The sequence below is a fragment of the Pleurodeles waltl genome, chromosome 9 (genome assembly GCF_031143425.1).
Source record: "Pleurodeles waltl isolate 20211129_DDA chromosome 9, aPleWal1.hap1.20221129, whole genome shotgun sequence".
NCBI classification, from domain to species: Eukaryota; Metazoa; Chordata; class Amphibia; order Caudata; family Salamandridae; genus Pleurodeles; species Pleurodeles waltl.
Window position 1 is genome coordinate 981,161,275 of NC_090448.1, and position 15,191 is coordinate 981,176,465.

General features: G+C 43.9%; 1 protein-coding gene across 1 annotated transcript in view; it reads left to right on the top strand.

Annotated features, from left to right (window-relative positions):
* The window catches only part of TGFB3 (transforming growth factor beta 3), a 127,564-nt gene that overhangs the window by 97,739 nt on the left and 14,634 nt on the right, over positions 1–15,191 (top strand). Inside the window, exons 4-5 of the mRNA XM_069208443.1 lie at positions 6,726–6,833; positions 10,621–10,789. Coding sequence (XP_069064544.1) covers positions 6,726–6,833; positions 10,621–10,789 — 277 coding nt within the window. The remainder of the gene's footprint in view (positions 1–6,725; positions 6,834–10,620; positions 10,790–15,191) is intronic.

Consider the following 15,191-nt stretch of genomic DNA (forward strand, 5'->3'; position numbering starts at 1 on the left):
TGCATCCATTATATCAGATTGCTTCTGAGGATCCAACCATTTCTGCAGGACAGGTGCAAGGCCACCTTTATAAGGACAGTCATAGGGGCATGCCTAGATTATGTCAGTGCTTTAATCGAGAGTCCCCCCAATCTCTGCTCGACTCGCAAAAATTACTTTACAGTCTTCAAAAAATCCAACATTCACAATGTTCCAAGAGGGCGCACACTCCCCAATATTTTGAGGACTGCATTGGCTGACAGGTTCTTAAAGAATTTAGAGCCTCATTTACTTAAAAGAGGCACAGCCTGAGTCTCTTCAGACAACAATATGGCGCATTCCTGTGTTTTCCCTAGGGCTGGTGCTAAAATTAGCTGCCTAGCACCAACGCAGCCACTCTTGCACCATAGTGACAAGGCAGCAAAGTGCTTTTCAGAACCCAAAACGTACTAGTGGTGGACTAATATAGGGAAATATGAGTTCATCTGAATGGTGTCTGTTAGTTGGATTGCATAGGATAATAGAGGGATAGAAGATCGAGGAGTCTAGAATGTGTTATTTGGAAGATCATAGTAGTAATGTCAGGTTTGGGAAGAGTTAAAGGAGAGCTGGTGGCGGGAAGAGTCTCTAGAAAAGGATTAGGGAGATTATACTAGTAAAAGGAGGTTCGGGATGAGTCAAAGGAGAGATAAATGAAGGAAGAATTTAGAAAGGGTTGTTTGGTAGATTGTTGTAGTAAAATGAGGTTTAGGGTGATCCAAGGAGGGATAGTTGAGGGTAGAGTCGAGAAAGGGTTATTTTGGAGATCATAGTAGTTGAATGAGGTTTAGAATGAGTCAGAGAGTGGAGGCAGAGGCTATATTGCGAGAGGTATAGGGTGGGACAGAGTAGTGCAATGGAGAGAGTCTTCTACAGTAGGAGTAAAGTAATAAATATATAGAAACACAAGTACATTGAGAGGGTATACATGTATAAGGAAGAAAATATATCAAGATTTAAAGTAGTTTTTTTTAAACACAGACTTTCAAGTGTTGCTGTACTTTAATCTAATTAATTTTTACATTTGTATAACTAATCTTTTTTTTTTAATGTTATATTTTCCTCACTCTTTCAATAGTGAATCACTTGTAGATACAATTTTCATATTGGGATAGATAAATAAAACAGAAGCCTATAAGCATCTATTCAAATAACATATGGCAACTATGCAGTGACCTATATACATGTTAAGCATAGAATAATATTTATATATATATGTATGTATAGTTATAGTTATGACCACCTTTTCCCATAGACAAAGTGTTTTTTGTTTTGCCAAGAACTTTGGCGCCACTTGATGAATCTTAATGAAATTTTTCAGTACCGGTACTCAAGTTAGTTCAGCTGCTGTCTCAAAGGTTTTCGTCAAGCGAGAGCTGAGAACATCTACATACTTCTATGGGGATTTTGCAATCTGTAGACATGGAGACAACCCGAACTGCTAAACGGAATTACACCAAATTTGAGAGGAAGCTAAATGTTGGTCCGCAGATCATGTATTAGCTGTAAATCTGTTCAGTAGTTTGAGTTATTAAAGTGAAGAAAATATAGATATCTAGGGACCCGGATCCACCAGTGGATCTGGGGAAAAAGCAAAGACCTAATTAGTTGGCCGCAACTTGAAAGGAAAGTTGCCGCTGCCATTTTGTTTGTCACTTGGCCCAGGAGAGGGAAACATAAATTGTGAAAACACATAAGATATCAAGATGCAGGTATCCTGAACCCACAGGGCAGATTGAGGGGTCCCCTTAATGGGCAAGAAATTGTCCCAATTTTTTTGGTGGCTGATCCGCAGAATTGCGGAACCTCCATGTAGTTCAGCACGGCCCCCAGTGTAACTTTGAGATTGGTCAGTGGGTACGAAGCCCAGTGAAAAAAAAATCACCCACTCACACACCAACCCTCTGCCGTGCATGGCCAAAGCCCCTGCGTGGTGTAGGGTTAGGCGCATGCTGGGAGTTGATTGTGCACAGTAGTGTTTGTATTAATGTACGGTAATTATATTTTGCTTTTAAAAAACAAACAAATTCACAGAAAAAAACAAAGGTTAAAGGGTTACATCATGTGAATCTGGACAAATTACTTAATTTCTCCATGCCTAAAATAATAAAAATGAATGTAACCTTGTGTAATGTAAGCAATGCTTGTGTAAAGAGCTCCAGTTCCTCCCGGTCAAGTTCATGCTAAAGAAAACTACAAAAATAGAACTTGCTCATGCTCGCATTGTTCTTGGTAAACAGGCCCTATTAGCAAGCCGGTTTTCCAAGGAGTGTTAATGTTTGCCCATTCGCAGGAGATGCTGGCATTTACATCAAGAAAAGGGAGAAAGCCAGGCATTAAATTCTATTTTGCATTTTACATCTCCGCACTTTGGCACTAGGACATAGGATACCATCATCTAGTTTTGTGGTGGGTTTTTCAGCCAACAACATGTTGAAATTTTGCTTTTAACAGTTTTATTATGACATAGGATACCATCAAATATATTTATATGTTTTTTTTTTTCAACTGCAGTGTGTTGACATTTTTCTTTTAACTAATTCATTATGGGAACAAAACCTCTAGCATGCAAAGATATGTTGGCTAACTTGCCTATATTGGCTGTAGGTGGTTCAAATGACACTTTTTAAATATCATCTGAAATTTTACAAAATTGCCTACTCCATTTCAAAAAGTGCTTCTTTTACTTGTAAAACCAAAAGTAAGCTCCCCTCACATCACGCTTTCACTCACATTGTGCTTTGAAACAAGCATTAGTAATGCAGATTTTTTTTTTTCTTATTTAGAGTGGAAAGTTTTATACTAAGCTTCAGAACACAATCAATCAATCAATCAGTTTTTGTAAAGTGCGGCCACCACCCCATGAGGGTCTCAGATCGCTGGGGTGGGCAGGGCCTCAGCCAAAGAGCTGCGTCTTGAGGTTCCTCCTGAAGATGGTGAGTGCTGTGCTTGGTCTGAGGTGCAGGGGGAGGTTGTTCCAGCTCTTTGCTGCAGCGTAGGTGAAGGATCGCCCTCCGGCGGTGGTTTTGCGGAGCGAGGGATGGTGGACAGAGCCATCTTGGTGGAGCGGAGGGATCTGGCGAGGGTGTGAAAGGAGACGCAGTTGTTCAAGTAGGCTGGTCCTGCGTTGTGTATGACCTTGTACGTATGGGTGAGTAGCTTGAAGTTGATTCGCTTCTCGACTGGTAGCCAGTGGAGGGTCCTCAGGTGATGGGAGATGTGTTCTCGGCGAGGGAATTCCAGAATGCGTCTGGCGGCGACGTTTTGGATGAGTTCTAGTTTTTTGATGTTCCTAGTTGTGGTGCCGGCGTAGAGGGCGTTTCCGTAGTCGAGCTTGCTAGTGACTAAGGCGTGGGTGACTATCCTGCAACAGTCTGCTGGGATCCATCTGAAGATCTTCTGAGGTTTGCGGAGTGTGGGCCAGCAGGACAACGTGGACATTGGCAATTCAACCTTCCCTAATACAAATAATAAGTTAAGGCCAGGTGGCAGCAGCAGAAAGAATATCACATGATTCTCTCACACATACAGGAGAGGTACAACACAGGTAGCCAACGCACTCAAGAGTGCGTGTGCGGCATTAAAGAAAGATCCTGTATAATTTTCGTACACAGATATAAACATACAGGAATCACAAAACTCCTGAAAGAAATAACCAAACCTGCTACAGAATTACTGTACATTCACATATTCATGCAGAATGATGAATGCTCATTTACCTAATGTGGTATGCTTTATCAGTGGATTCTATATCTTGCACTGGGAAGCATTCAAGAGTACTAGTGTCCACTGGTTGTTCTGTCTGCTAGTTATGGGTTTGCTGGTTTGAGTAAGGTTATGTCAGTTATGTCAACAGTTATATACTCCCTTTGTTAAACTATCAGACCTATATTACAAATGTATGTGAGTAGGCTGAAAATGTTTTACTGGGGTCTTCCTAAGAAAATTGAAAGCAGGAGGGCTGAGCAACAGACCCTACTTCTCTTATCCATCAACATGTTTTGATGCTTTGGGCTCAGGCATTTCTTTCCATGAATATAGGTATCTCACATCAAATATTGTGAAACAATCCCTGCTCATTAGGGCATGTTCACCAGCCTCAAATGGGTGAGGGGCAATGGGGCAGGCTTTGCAACAGGATATTGGCAAGGTTGTTAATACAGATCATCCTTCCCAAGGCGAGTCATTGGTATCACAGGCTGCACTATGAAACTGACCTTACCCATAATGCCAAGCCACAGTCTGTAGGAGTAGCAGGACAGCAGAGGCCTTGTGATTGCAAACTATAAGCTGAACACCGAAGCATCTCTTGCATTGCTAAAAATACTAGGAGGATAGTGGTAGTGAGGTGGTGACCACCCGATCCCATAATTTTCCACAGCCCCATCTCTGCTGCATTCTGTCTTGAAAAGCAGTGCTGTGGAGGCTTAATGGAACAGTTCTTGGCTCAGCCTGGACTTCATGCTCTTCTGCAAATGCTAGCAACTGCTGTTTTATTTATAAATGAGGTACAAACTTTTATAGAAAAGAGTGTATTTATGATCGTTTCACTTTAGCACCTTAGATTATATCACTGTTCTTAGTGGCCTTAATTAAAATTAGTGAACAACACCCGTTCTGCTTTGACAATTGTATTAATGACTCAAGGGACAAGTCAGGTTTCTCCTACTACAGGCCTTTAGTTTTTATCGATGGAGCAACATTATGGGATATTAAGGCATACACAGAAAAGGTTGTTATACATTGTGTATCCCAGCGTATTTCAATATGCTCATTGAAAAGGAGGCACCGTAGAGAAAAGTAATTGCCAATGGTCACACAATATGGTCAAGTTTGGAAACTGAGATTGAAACCAGCTTTGCAGATTAGACATTGTGCAGTGCCGATCCTGTATGGATACCACATTCTTTCCCCTTCTGCCCTGATGAAAATGTTATAAGTGACCCAACAGGCAAATCGGTTGTCTTATTCCTCCTACATAACACCTTTATTGTTTTCATAGATGAATCAACATTATGGTCTAATAAACGATATAGATTAGGGGATTTTCTACAATGCACATCCTGAACTAAATTATTTCAAGTCGACTCAAATGTGATCATCACTGTAAAATAATTGCCCTGGTCACCAAGTTTGGTCAAGTTTGGAAGCTGTGATTAAAACAAGGGTTTCTGGGTCAGGGCCCCCAAACTAGTTTTGCTCTAGATCCATTAAAAGCTTCTTACTGGCCTGAGCATGTTGTGCAAGGACATTCAAATGATCCTTTGTATTTTTTTTTTTATAAGATGGGGCATCAGCAACTGAAACACTGCTCTTCATAGAGCAGCTATATCTTGGGCAGAAACAGTGTAAGCATCCCTTCTGCAGCGGACAGGTGCGGCTAGGGTAGCACCAGCACAAGCAGGTATCAATCAGGCAACAGCAGTGAATGCTTTAATTCCTTATGGATTAGGGACAGCATGGCACTACCAAAGCAATATTCCCTTTCTCATAGAAGGCAATGAATACAATCTTCCATTTCCTCAGAACGGATTCAGCATTGCAAGGTTGTATAATCAATCATCACTGACAGTACGTGACCAGTTAAGGCATGAGTAACATGTAGGTTACAGACCGATGCCTGGAACAGGTGCTTTAGTTACTGAGAGGAATGATAAGGTGGATGAGTGAGTGAATATGTGATATTTGACACCGTTCTCACTTAGGTGATATTCCACACAGCACCCTGAAACTCCTGCTGAAGTCACTCTGAGAAGGGTTTTTGTTGATTCTTTGTTTTTCCATCTATCGAGAAATTGCAGTAACCTAGTAAGTCATTGATATTTGGAACAGCCTCACCACAGCCTATGTAACTATCCTCTAGGCAGGTACACAGGTGTCTGCCTTTTCAAAAAGTGTTTGGACATGTGTGCAGCAGGCTGTGTGTAATCGTAGCCTTGGTGCTGCACCCGTTCCAGATGTTGAGGGCCGCTGGTGACCCCTGCAGAGGATGTTAACTGCTGTTAATTCCACACTGTGATTTCTGGCCTGAGATGAGGGCGCACAGTCAAGGCCGCACTATGACAGCTATTAATGGTAGAATGCGGACAGAAGGTCTATTAGAAGCCCCCATAATCATATCTAACACTTGCAAATGAACATCTCCACCGTCTCTGTTTGTATCACGACCTGATATTGAAACCAGGCAACAGTAAACAGTGCCACCATTTTAACCATTCTAGGCATGCCACACCGGGTGCTAATTAATGTTACTACTATCAACTCAATGGCATTAGTTTTAGTTACCTCGGAAAGAGGGGAGTCTATGTGAACCCATCAGGATTGGAAATAATTCTCTGTAACAGCGGCATGCCACAACAAGCACTCTTACATGAAACTCAAAATCTTGTGTAGTGTAAACGGTGTAATGCAGCTGTGCTGTGGGACTGCCCTCAGATCCTAATCCCCGTGCTTAGATACCGAATGATCTCCCTTGGAAGGTTTGTTCTTGGAATATCTCCACTATAACTCTACATGGCAAAGGAAGAAGGCTGTAAAAGGAGCTTCAGTTGTTAAAGTCTGGAACCAGCAACCTTTGCTGTTCTGCAGTCCATGAATTAAAGACGCCATTATTTATATCTACGTCTTCGCGTGTCTCATTTCCTGAACTGTGAGCATCTACACTGATCTGCAGAACAAATCTTTCTACCTTCCTTTCTGTTTTGCAGAGACCAACCTCGGTCTGGAAATAAGTGTGCATTGCCCCTGCAACACCTTCCACCCCAATGGCGACATCATAGACAACACGCATGAAGTGCTGGAGGTCAGATTTAAAGGTAAGGAAACACCTTGCTAGCCGATCCTTCCATCTAAGGTTCATCGCTAGAAAAAGGATGAAGTAGGTTTGTAAGGTACAGCCTTCGCTTGCAGAACTATACTAGCTTAGGTGGAGTCTGCACTTCTGTTCTTCTAGGTGAGTGAGCGTCGGGCACAAATGATATTAGAATCTCTACAGTACGAAAGAGAGATCACCCCAGATTGCAGGTCTAGTCCTCTTGGTCTTGTGGTGAGATTTCTTGGTTAAATTAGTAGAGGAGCTTACAATGCATCAACGCAGACCGCCATTAGTAATCGTTGAATGGAAAATATTCAGACAATCTTTGCACTGCTTGAAAATCTTTAAAAGATAAAGAATGTGCAAAGGCAATCATATACATTAGAAAAACAAACTAAGGGTCCGATTTATTAAATAATTAGGAAATGTAGAGGTTGAGATCTGCGCCTCCACCTTAATGTTTTTTCCTACTTTTTGCTGTTCCCCAACATTGCCAAGAGTAGTTTTGGAGAGCTGCACCAGGAACAGGTTCCCAGGCGCACTCCTGAGATGGTCCTGTGACTTCCCATGTGAGCTCCCTTACCACTGTCGGAAGTTCTTCATAGTGCAGTACTCCGCACAGCAGCAATAGGATCTCCTGTGCAAATGCACTTTTCAAAAGGCAAACTACACCTTGGAACACACGTTTCATAGTCCTTGTATCAGATTTATGGCAGTGGAGATCTCTGCACTCATGGCAAAGATCATGAACAGAACTACTGTAGCAGGGGCAACAAGGGACATTAGAAATATAGGTGCCCTGAGTGGGATAGGCTACTACAAAATGGGCTGTATTCAGTCTAAATCTCATCAACAGAAATCTGTGACGGGGTAACGTGATCCAGATTAGATATAGCTGAATGCCATTGCATGTGCAAATTTCACCGTATGCCTGAACAGTGAGTTTGTAGCACTTTATGCTTTTCTGCAAACATTGTGTCTCTGAGAAAGCTGTATATTCTACCTCTGCTAAAACAAGTTAACATTAGACATGCATAGGTGCTGCTACTCCATTATCACATAAATTCAAAGGGCTATATGGCAGAGGGGGGGCCGTTGACTAGGAACTGTATTTGCTGCATAGTTCTTAAAATGAATTTTTATTGCTGCTGTCTTCTACATATGTTGCTGAGGTCAGAATGTGTGCTTACAAGAGATCAAACAAGATAGCCACATTTTAATTGATGCAAGCCATGTTTGTTACTCTCGGCTCTTTTCATTTTAGTCAACCTATTGGATCGATAGACTGAGGCTCATGTGGACAGGTCTCAATGTTGGATGGGTTTATTCTGCTGCTATCTTGTACTTATTGCTTGATCTCTGTAGTAATTGCCTTTTGCCTTTTCCTTTTAGTCAGTGATATTTCTTCATATGTTCATGAACTTGTCTGAATGTTTATTGATGTTTTATTTTATGCACTTATGGCTCATCTGCGCTGAATAAAATTGTTAATGAATGAGTGATAAATCAAGCGGCACACAAAGATTTTAATAGGAAATACAGACCATGCTGTGTGGTTGTAAGCCTCCAGAATAAAAATCATTGATGATATTGAAGGCATAGTACTATCAAAAATCCGGTATTACAAGTGGGGGTCCCAGTTAATAATGGCCAGTCACTTGACCCATGCTGCAAACACTGAGTCCTCAATTAAGCTGCACGGGCTGGCACTGGGAAACAGAACATATTTGCATTACCTTTATGGAGAAAAGGGTGAACATCTAAGAGCGACAACTGCCATATTTAAAATGTGAAAAGTCAGCAAAACAGCAATTAGATGGGAGTGTAAACTTACCATGATAACCCATTTACAGGCGTGAACCATGTTAAACTAGTTGATGCAACTACAAGGTCCCAAAGTTGGGAGGTCGTTGGAGTCTCCAAACTGGGGATGTTGAAAAAAATGGGACGCAGTCATTTGCCCAGGTGCAAACAGAGTTTGAACCAGACGCCACACAACTCTGGAAGTACTGCCATCTTTGGCATGCACTAGCTGGCAGGCTAACAGACAATAACCCCTGGAACTGAGAGTACTGATGTAATTGGATGAAGGAATGGCTGCCTCGACATACAGAGTGATTCTAGATAGCCTGCCAGACTGCCTCCAGGGACTTAAAGAGAAGTGGGATATGCTTTTGGTACTTTGAAGGAAGTGCATTGTGCGGTAGTGCAAAAAGACGCTACCAAGTGCTAACTGCGGCTAATCCAGATAAAGATAATCGTAGGGAATACTTCAACCGAAGTAGACTCCACAAGATGGGACTAGTACTTAATGATAGGTGCTTAAAGTGTGGGGTGGAAAATTTCACCTTTCTCCGTACTGTGTAGGGATGTAGGGAGATCCAAATGCTATGACGGGAGGTTGTAGAGATGTCTGGGGTTCTAGTTGTAAAGATATTCTCAACCCCACACTTTGCAGTCATAGGACTCCCAAGTGATTTTGGTATGATCTGTACTACACCAACGCTTTGCACTCTTGGGAAATAAAAAGGAACTGGGGAAGCATGGGATGCTCAACAAAAACGAGATGTTGTGTTAAGATGTGCCAATGCAAGGAAGCAGAAAGACCTGTCAATGAGGGCGGGGAATGCCCATGGAAATTTACAACCATAAGGGGACCATGGCAAACCTGTAGAGGCTGGAGGAAGGTCTGATATGAATGGTGATGGCACAAGCCAGCGGCTGAACACCTAGTGGGCCTACCCGGTAGCAAAAACAAATGGGACCATGTCATACAAAGACTCCCTAAGTTGACGGGGAGATGACCACCAGTAAATTGACCTGAATGTAAATGATTTAAAACTAAAATTTAATGAGTTATAACTTTAAAAATTCCAGTGAATTGACTATGTTGATTTACGCCTCGATGAATGCAAGTTTTTTTTGTTTTTTTTAAATAAAAAGTCCGTTGTGTGTGAACAACACCAAGGCAGGGGCGTTGCAATCTGTGGTGTTGGCGAACCACCAATTCATGTCCCATGCAGCCTACTGAAGATACACTAACACAACCTCATGCAATCTGTAATATGAATATAGACTAGTACGTACTTGACGCAACCGGTGACAGATACACCAGTGCATTCCCATGCAGTCTATGTTTTAGACCTAAAGTTGTGAATTTGCTATCTAAGGAGTGGTCCTGGAGATACTGAAGTGTGTGTCCAATACAGTAGTGCATCTCCCACGCATTCTGTGTTGTGGTAAATGCACCTGTGACTGTTGCAGGTACTCACTCATCCAATGTTCGTGTTATGGGAGACACTACGATGAATGCCTTTCATATTTTGTGGTGCTGGAGATAAAGCAGCACATTTCCCTCTATGTGCCTTGGATGCAAGTGCGAGAGTTACAGCAGTATATTTGTGATGTGGTAGTTGCACCAGGACATTCCTCATGCAGGCTTGGGTGTGGTAGCTATACATATACACGTTACTTGTAGCCTGATGTATGGGGCATACTAACACATGCCCCAGTCAATCTGAGGTGTGGGAGATATCAACACTGTCTGACTGATGGAACAGGAACTCCATGCACAATTAAACGAGAAGTTACATTGTTTAGCTAGTCTGTAAGCAGGAGAAGAAATGTGGATGTAACATATCCTTTACTTGAGGAGCAGAGAAGGTCTTATGTACATACGAAACCAGGTTGACCATACACAAGGTAACTGAACTATCCCTGTATCCCTAATGAGTGTTTCCTAGCTACAGACCCTTTGCAGACTCTCAACTTGTATTTTTTTTTCCAAGGTTTAGATGGTGAAGATGACTTTGGGCGTGGAGATCTAGGACGCCTGAAGAAGCAAAAGGATCAACACAACCCCCATTTGATTCTCATGATGTTACCTCCACATCGTACTGAGAGTCATTCCCGGAGCCATAGGAAGAAAAGAGCCCTCGACACAAACTACTGCTTCAGGTAAATCTAAGCTTGTGAGAGAAATGTGAATTCCCAACCACACAGGCCCAACAGCCAACTTCACCTATTTCCAAAAGATAGCACATTAAGGGCCAGATGTAGGAAACTCCGGCATTGCGACCCGCAAATTGCGAGTCTGAGTGACTCGCAATTTGCAAGTTGCAATGCCGGATGCAGGATGGTGTCCCTGACACCATCTGCAAGTCGGTCGCAAAGGCCCATCTCATTAATATTAATGAGGTGGGTCGCAATTTGCGACCCTCTTGCGAGTCGCAGCATTCACAGGGATGGTGGCTTGCTGGAGACAGGAAAACGAGATGCATTTCAAACGAAAAAATTAAACGTGTCAGTTTCTGCGCTGAAAAAATGTTTTCAAGGCCATTCACAAAGGGGAAGGGGTCCCATGGGGACCCCTTCCCTTTTGCAAATGGTTTACCACCAGTGTGACACTGGGGGTAACTGCGATTGCTTTGCGACTGCGTTCACGGTCCCAAAGCAATCTTACATCGTGCTGCGACTCGCAAATAGGAAGGGGAACACCCCTTCCTATTTGTGACTCGCAGTCCCATTTTGCAAGTCGGTAACCAGGTTACCGACTCGCAAAATGGGAATGGGCATCGCGATGTGGGTTTTGCGCCTCGCAAACAGCGATTTTCACTGTTTGCGAGGCGTTAAAGCCTTACTACATCTGACCCTAACTCCCTTACCTATTAACTCCCACTCACGCCTAACAGCTTGCATGTTCAATCTTACTCGCTTCCACAGTTGGCACAATTGCCCCTACATTTGTTTTTTTTAAACCCACTCTTGTTCATTCCCAATAGCTGGTGTCTACACTCCTGCTTGTTCCTACTATGTCATTAGGGATGTATGTATGGGGTTTTTGTGGAGCGCTTACTTACTCAATAGGAAGCAAAGCACTGTGCAAGGTCCGAAAGTTGAAATCACTGTCACGCCCACTCACAACCAGTCCCAACAGCTGGTACATCTACTCTCACCCATTGCTGACATCTGCTATGTTCCCTTTCTCACATTCTCATTGTAGGAAGCTGGCTCTGTATATACTATACCAAAATTAGGTACATTGTGCACAGAGTCCAGTGGATCCCAAGAGGCTTTACAGAGGCTATAGTAGATAATACTAATGCTCTCTTTTGTTGTAGTGTGGTCAAGCAGTTAGAGTTATCAAAGAGTAGTGCCAAGCATCTTCTGTACACACAGTCAAAAAATGAGGCACACGCTCAATGACTAACTCCAGGCCAATGTTTTATGTATCAAAAATATACTTTGTTACTTTAGTTCTGGAACCAAAAAGATCTTTGTTGCAGGTAAGTACAGTTTCAAGAAAGTATCACTTTCAAGTATCAAATGCACGTTGTTTAACATTCGCAGGTAAAACAATTTGCAGGTGAGTAATACTTTTCACTTTCAAAAATAGAAAGTGCAATTTCTCATAGAAAGCAATGCAGTCCTAGGGGAGGAAAAGTAACAACCCAGTTTACAGGTAAGTACTTGATTTACAATCCCAGTCTCTGGGGTTAAAGTGTCCACAGGGCAAAGTTTAGGACGACACCAAGGGTCTTGGGACATAGGGCACTCAGAAAGAAACAGCTTACAGGTAAGGACTTCAGGGCACAGACCTGCGGGTTTAGACCAGCAAGAGGGGGAGGCGCACAGGTCAGCCTTAACACACCCTCAGCTGCACAGGGGCGGCTGGGTGCAGAGTGCAAACACAGCATCAGGCACCAATGTTTTTCAGCGGGGGAACCACAGGGGTCACAAAGATGCTGCGCGCGTGGTGCAGGGAGTCGACTGAAGAAAACCAACTGCTGGACTGGTAAGTAGAGAGCCCACTGGATGTTGCTGGACCGTCGGTTGGGTTCTACAAGGCCAGGGGGCTGCTGGTACAGGGTACATTTAGGCTTTGGGAAATCTTAACCGTATCTGGTGACAGTCAGTAGGGGTCCTCTGGATTTAGGCTGCAGACATTGTCGTGTTGGTCAGGAGGGGTCAATCCAGGAGGATGGAGTCGAGGTCAGAATCGCCTGGGAACCCTCTCTGGTCCAATGGGCAACCTGGACTCGGGCCGTGGGCATCGGGTGCCGAGTGGACAGGACTTACGGATCCGGGGTGGTTCTGAAGTCCTTCATGGATGTTTCTTTGTGGACAGGGCCACTGTCCTCTGGAGATCTTGGTCCTTGGGTAGGCAGGCAATCATCTGGGGGCTGGTAGAGGTCACTGGTCCTGCAGTACGAGTCTTCTTCTTGTAGCAGGAATCTTGAAGCAACAGACAGGCCGGTAGGGCTGAGGCCAAGTCAGTTGTTATCTTGAATCTTCTCTGCTGGTGTGGCTCTTCAGTCCTTCCTCTTCTTCTCAGGTCGCCAGGAATCTGAAAGAGCAAGGTTCAGGGGTGCTCCTTAATACGGGCATAACAGGGGTCAGAGGGAAGTAGACAATGGCTAATGTCCCTGAGGGTGGCTACACCCTTCCTGTGCCCACTCCCTTTGGGGAGGGGGCACATTCTTAACCCTGTCAGCTAACATGCCCCAAAACAAGATGGAGGATTCAGCCAGGAAGGGTTTGCCTACTCTCTGGGCACCCTAGGGGTGGTCCTCACTGGGATGGGCACACCTCCTGTTGTTTACTAATTTTCCTGCTGGACCTGCTGCCAAAAGTGGGGCTTGGTCTGGGGGGCGGGCATCTCTACTAGCTGGAGTGCCCTGGGGCAGTGTAGCCCGAGGCAGGAGCCTTTGAGGCTCACCACTAAGTGCTGCAGTTCTAGCAGGGGGAGGTGTGAAGCACCCTCACCCAGAGCAAGCTTTGAGAGAGCACAAAGGCTGTCACCGCATGGGGTCAGAAATGGGTCTGTTAGTGGCAGGTTGGCACAGACTGATCAGCCTTAAATTACAGGGTTGGGTGAAATACAGGGGACATCTCTAAGACGCCCTTTGTGTGCATTTTTCAATAAATGCAACACTGGCATTAGTGTGGGTTTATTGAGCTGATAAGGTTGATACCAAACTTCCCAGCCTTCAGTGAAGCCATCATGGACCTGTGGAGTTCGTACAGACAAACTCCCAGGCCATGTACTTAATATGGCTATACTGCACTTTCAGGGTCAACACTGTAGGGAAATATTGCTCCTGCAGCTATGCCCTCACCTGTGGTGTAGTGCACCCTGCCTTAGGGCTGTAAGGCCTGCTAGAGGGGTGACTTACCTATGCCACCTGCAGTGGTTTGTGAGCATGGCACCCAGAGAGGGATGCCATATCGACTTTGCCATTTTTTCCCCCACCAACACACGCAATTTGCAATGGAAGTGTGCATGTGTTTGGTGGTCCCTTTGGGTGGCATAGTATATGTTGCAGCCCTTAGGGACCCTCTCCGGCCACAGGGCTCTTGGTACCACTGATTACAAGAGACTTATCTGTGTGCCAGGGGTGTGCCAATTGTGGAAGAAATGGTACAGTTTTAGGGAAAAAACACAGTTGCTGGGGCCTGGTTAGCAGGATCCCAGCACACAGTCAAGTTAGCATCAAATATCAGGCAAAAAGTGGGGGTGGGGGAGTACAGCAACAGCAGGTAGAAATCATCGTTAACTTTCCCAGTAGCTTCAAGATTTACACCTGACTGTCGGATATATCCACCACTAATGGCCTATCTATATTAAATCCATACCTTGACATTTCGTACATCAAGTTCCACTTTGAAGCAAACACCAGTGTGTGGGGGGCCCATTTTGTTTCTAACAGTGTCCCTATGATAATGGTGGATGAACAAGACATCAGAAGTACAAGTGATTGAAAATGCATTATAGTTCAACACTGGTATCAGCGCATAGGAGCCATCACCTCCAGGTCTAAAAAGAATCCCATTTCAAAGGAGCTTGAAAATCAAATGTGATTTGATGTTGGTCAAGTCATACAAATTTCTTTGACTGATATTGTGGTAATCTCTGTGAAGCCACCTAACATAATGGATCTCACCACATCTGCTATAAATAAATTTATAGCCATAAACTTATAGCAGAGAAATGACAGGTAGGGTTATTTTAGTACCCGGACACTCAGTTTGATGTTGAGAGTACCGTGCCAAGGTCCTTTGCCTGCATGAAGTTGACAGAGCCCAGAGCATATGGAGAATTGCATTATTGGGCCCAACACAGGATACCCTACGAGCAACCACTGTGCCTGATCGGGGAGCTTTCTTATTTATGCCCTTGGGAATTCCTTAGGCACACACGTGGCACACACCCATTGGTAAGCAGCTCATTTAGCCGACTGTTGGGAACTTGTACAACTATTCAGTAATAAAGTCAAGGTGGCTGTTACTGTCCCATAGGGCCAGCTTAGGTACTTCTTTAGCCACATTAGCTCACTGACACTAACACAAACTCTCACCA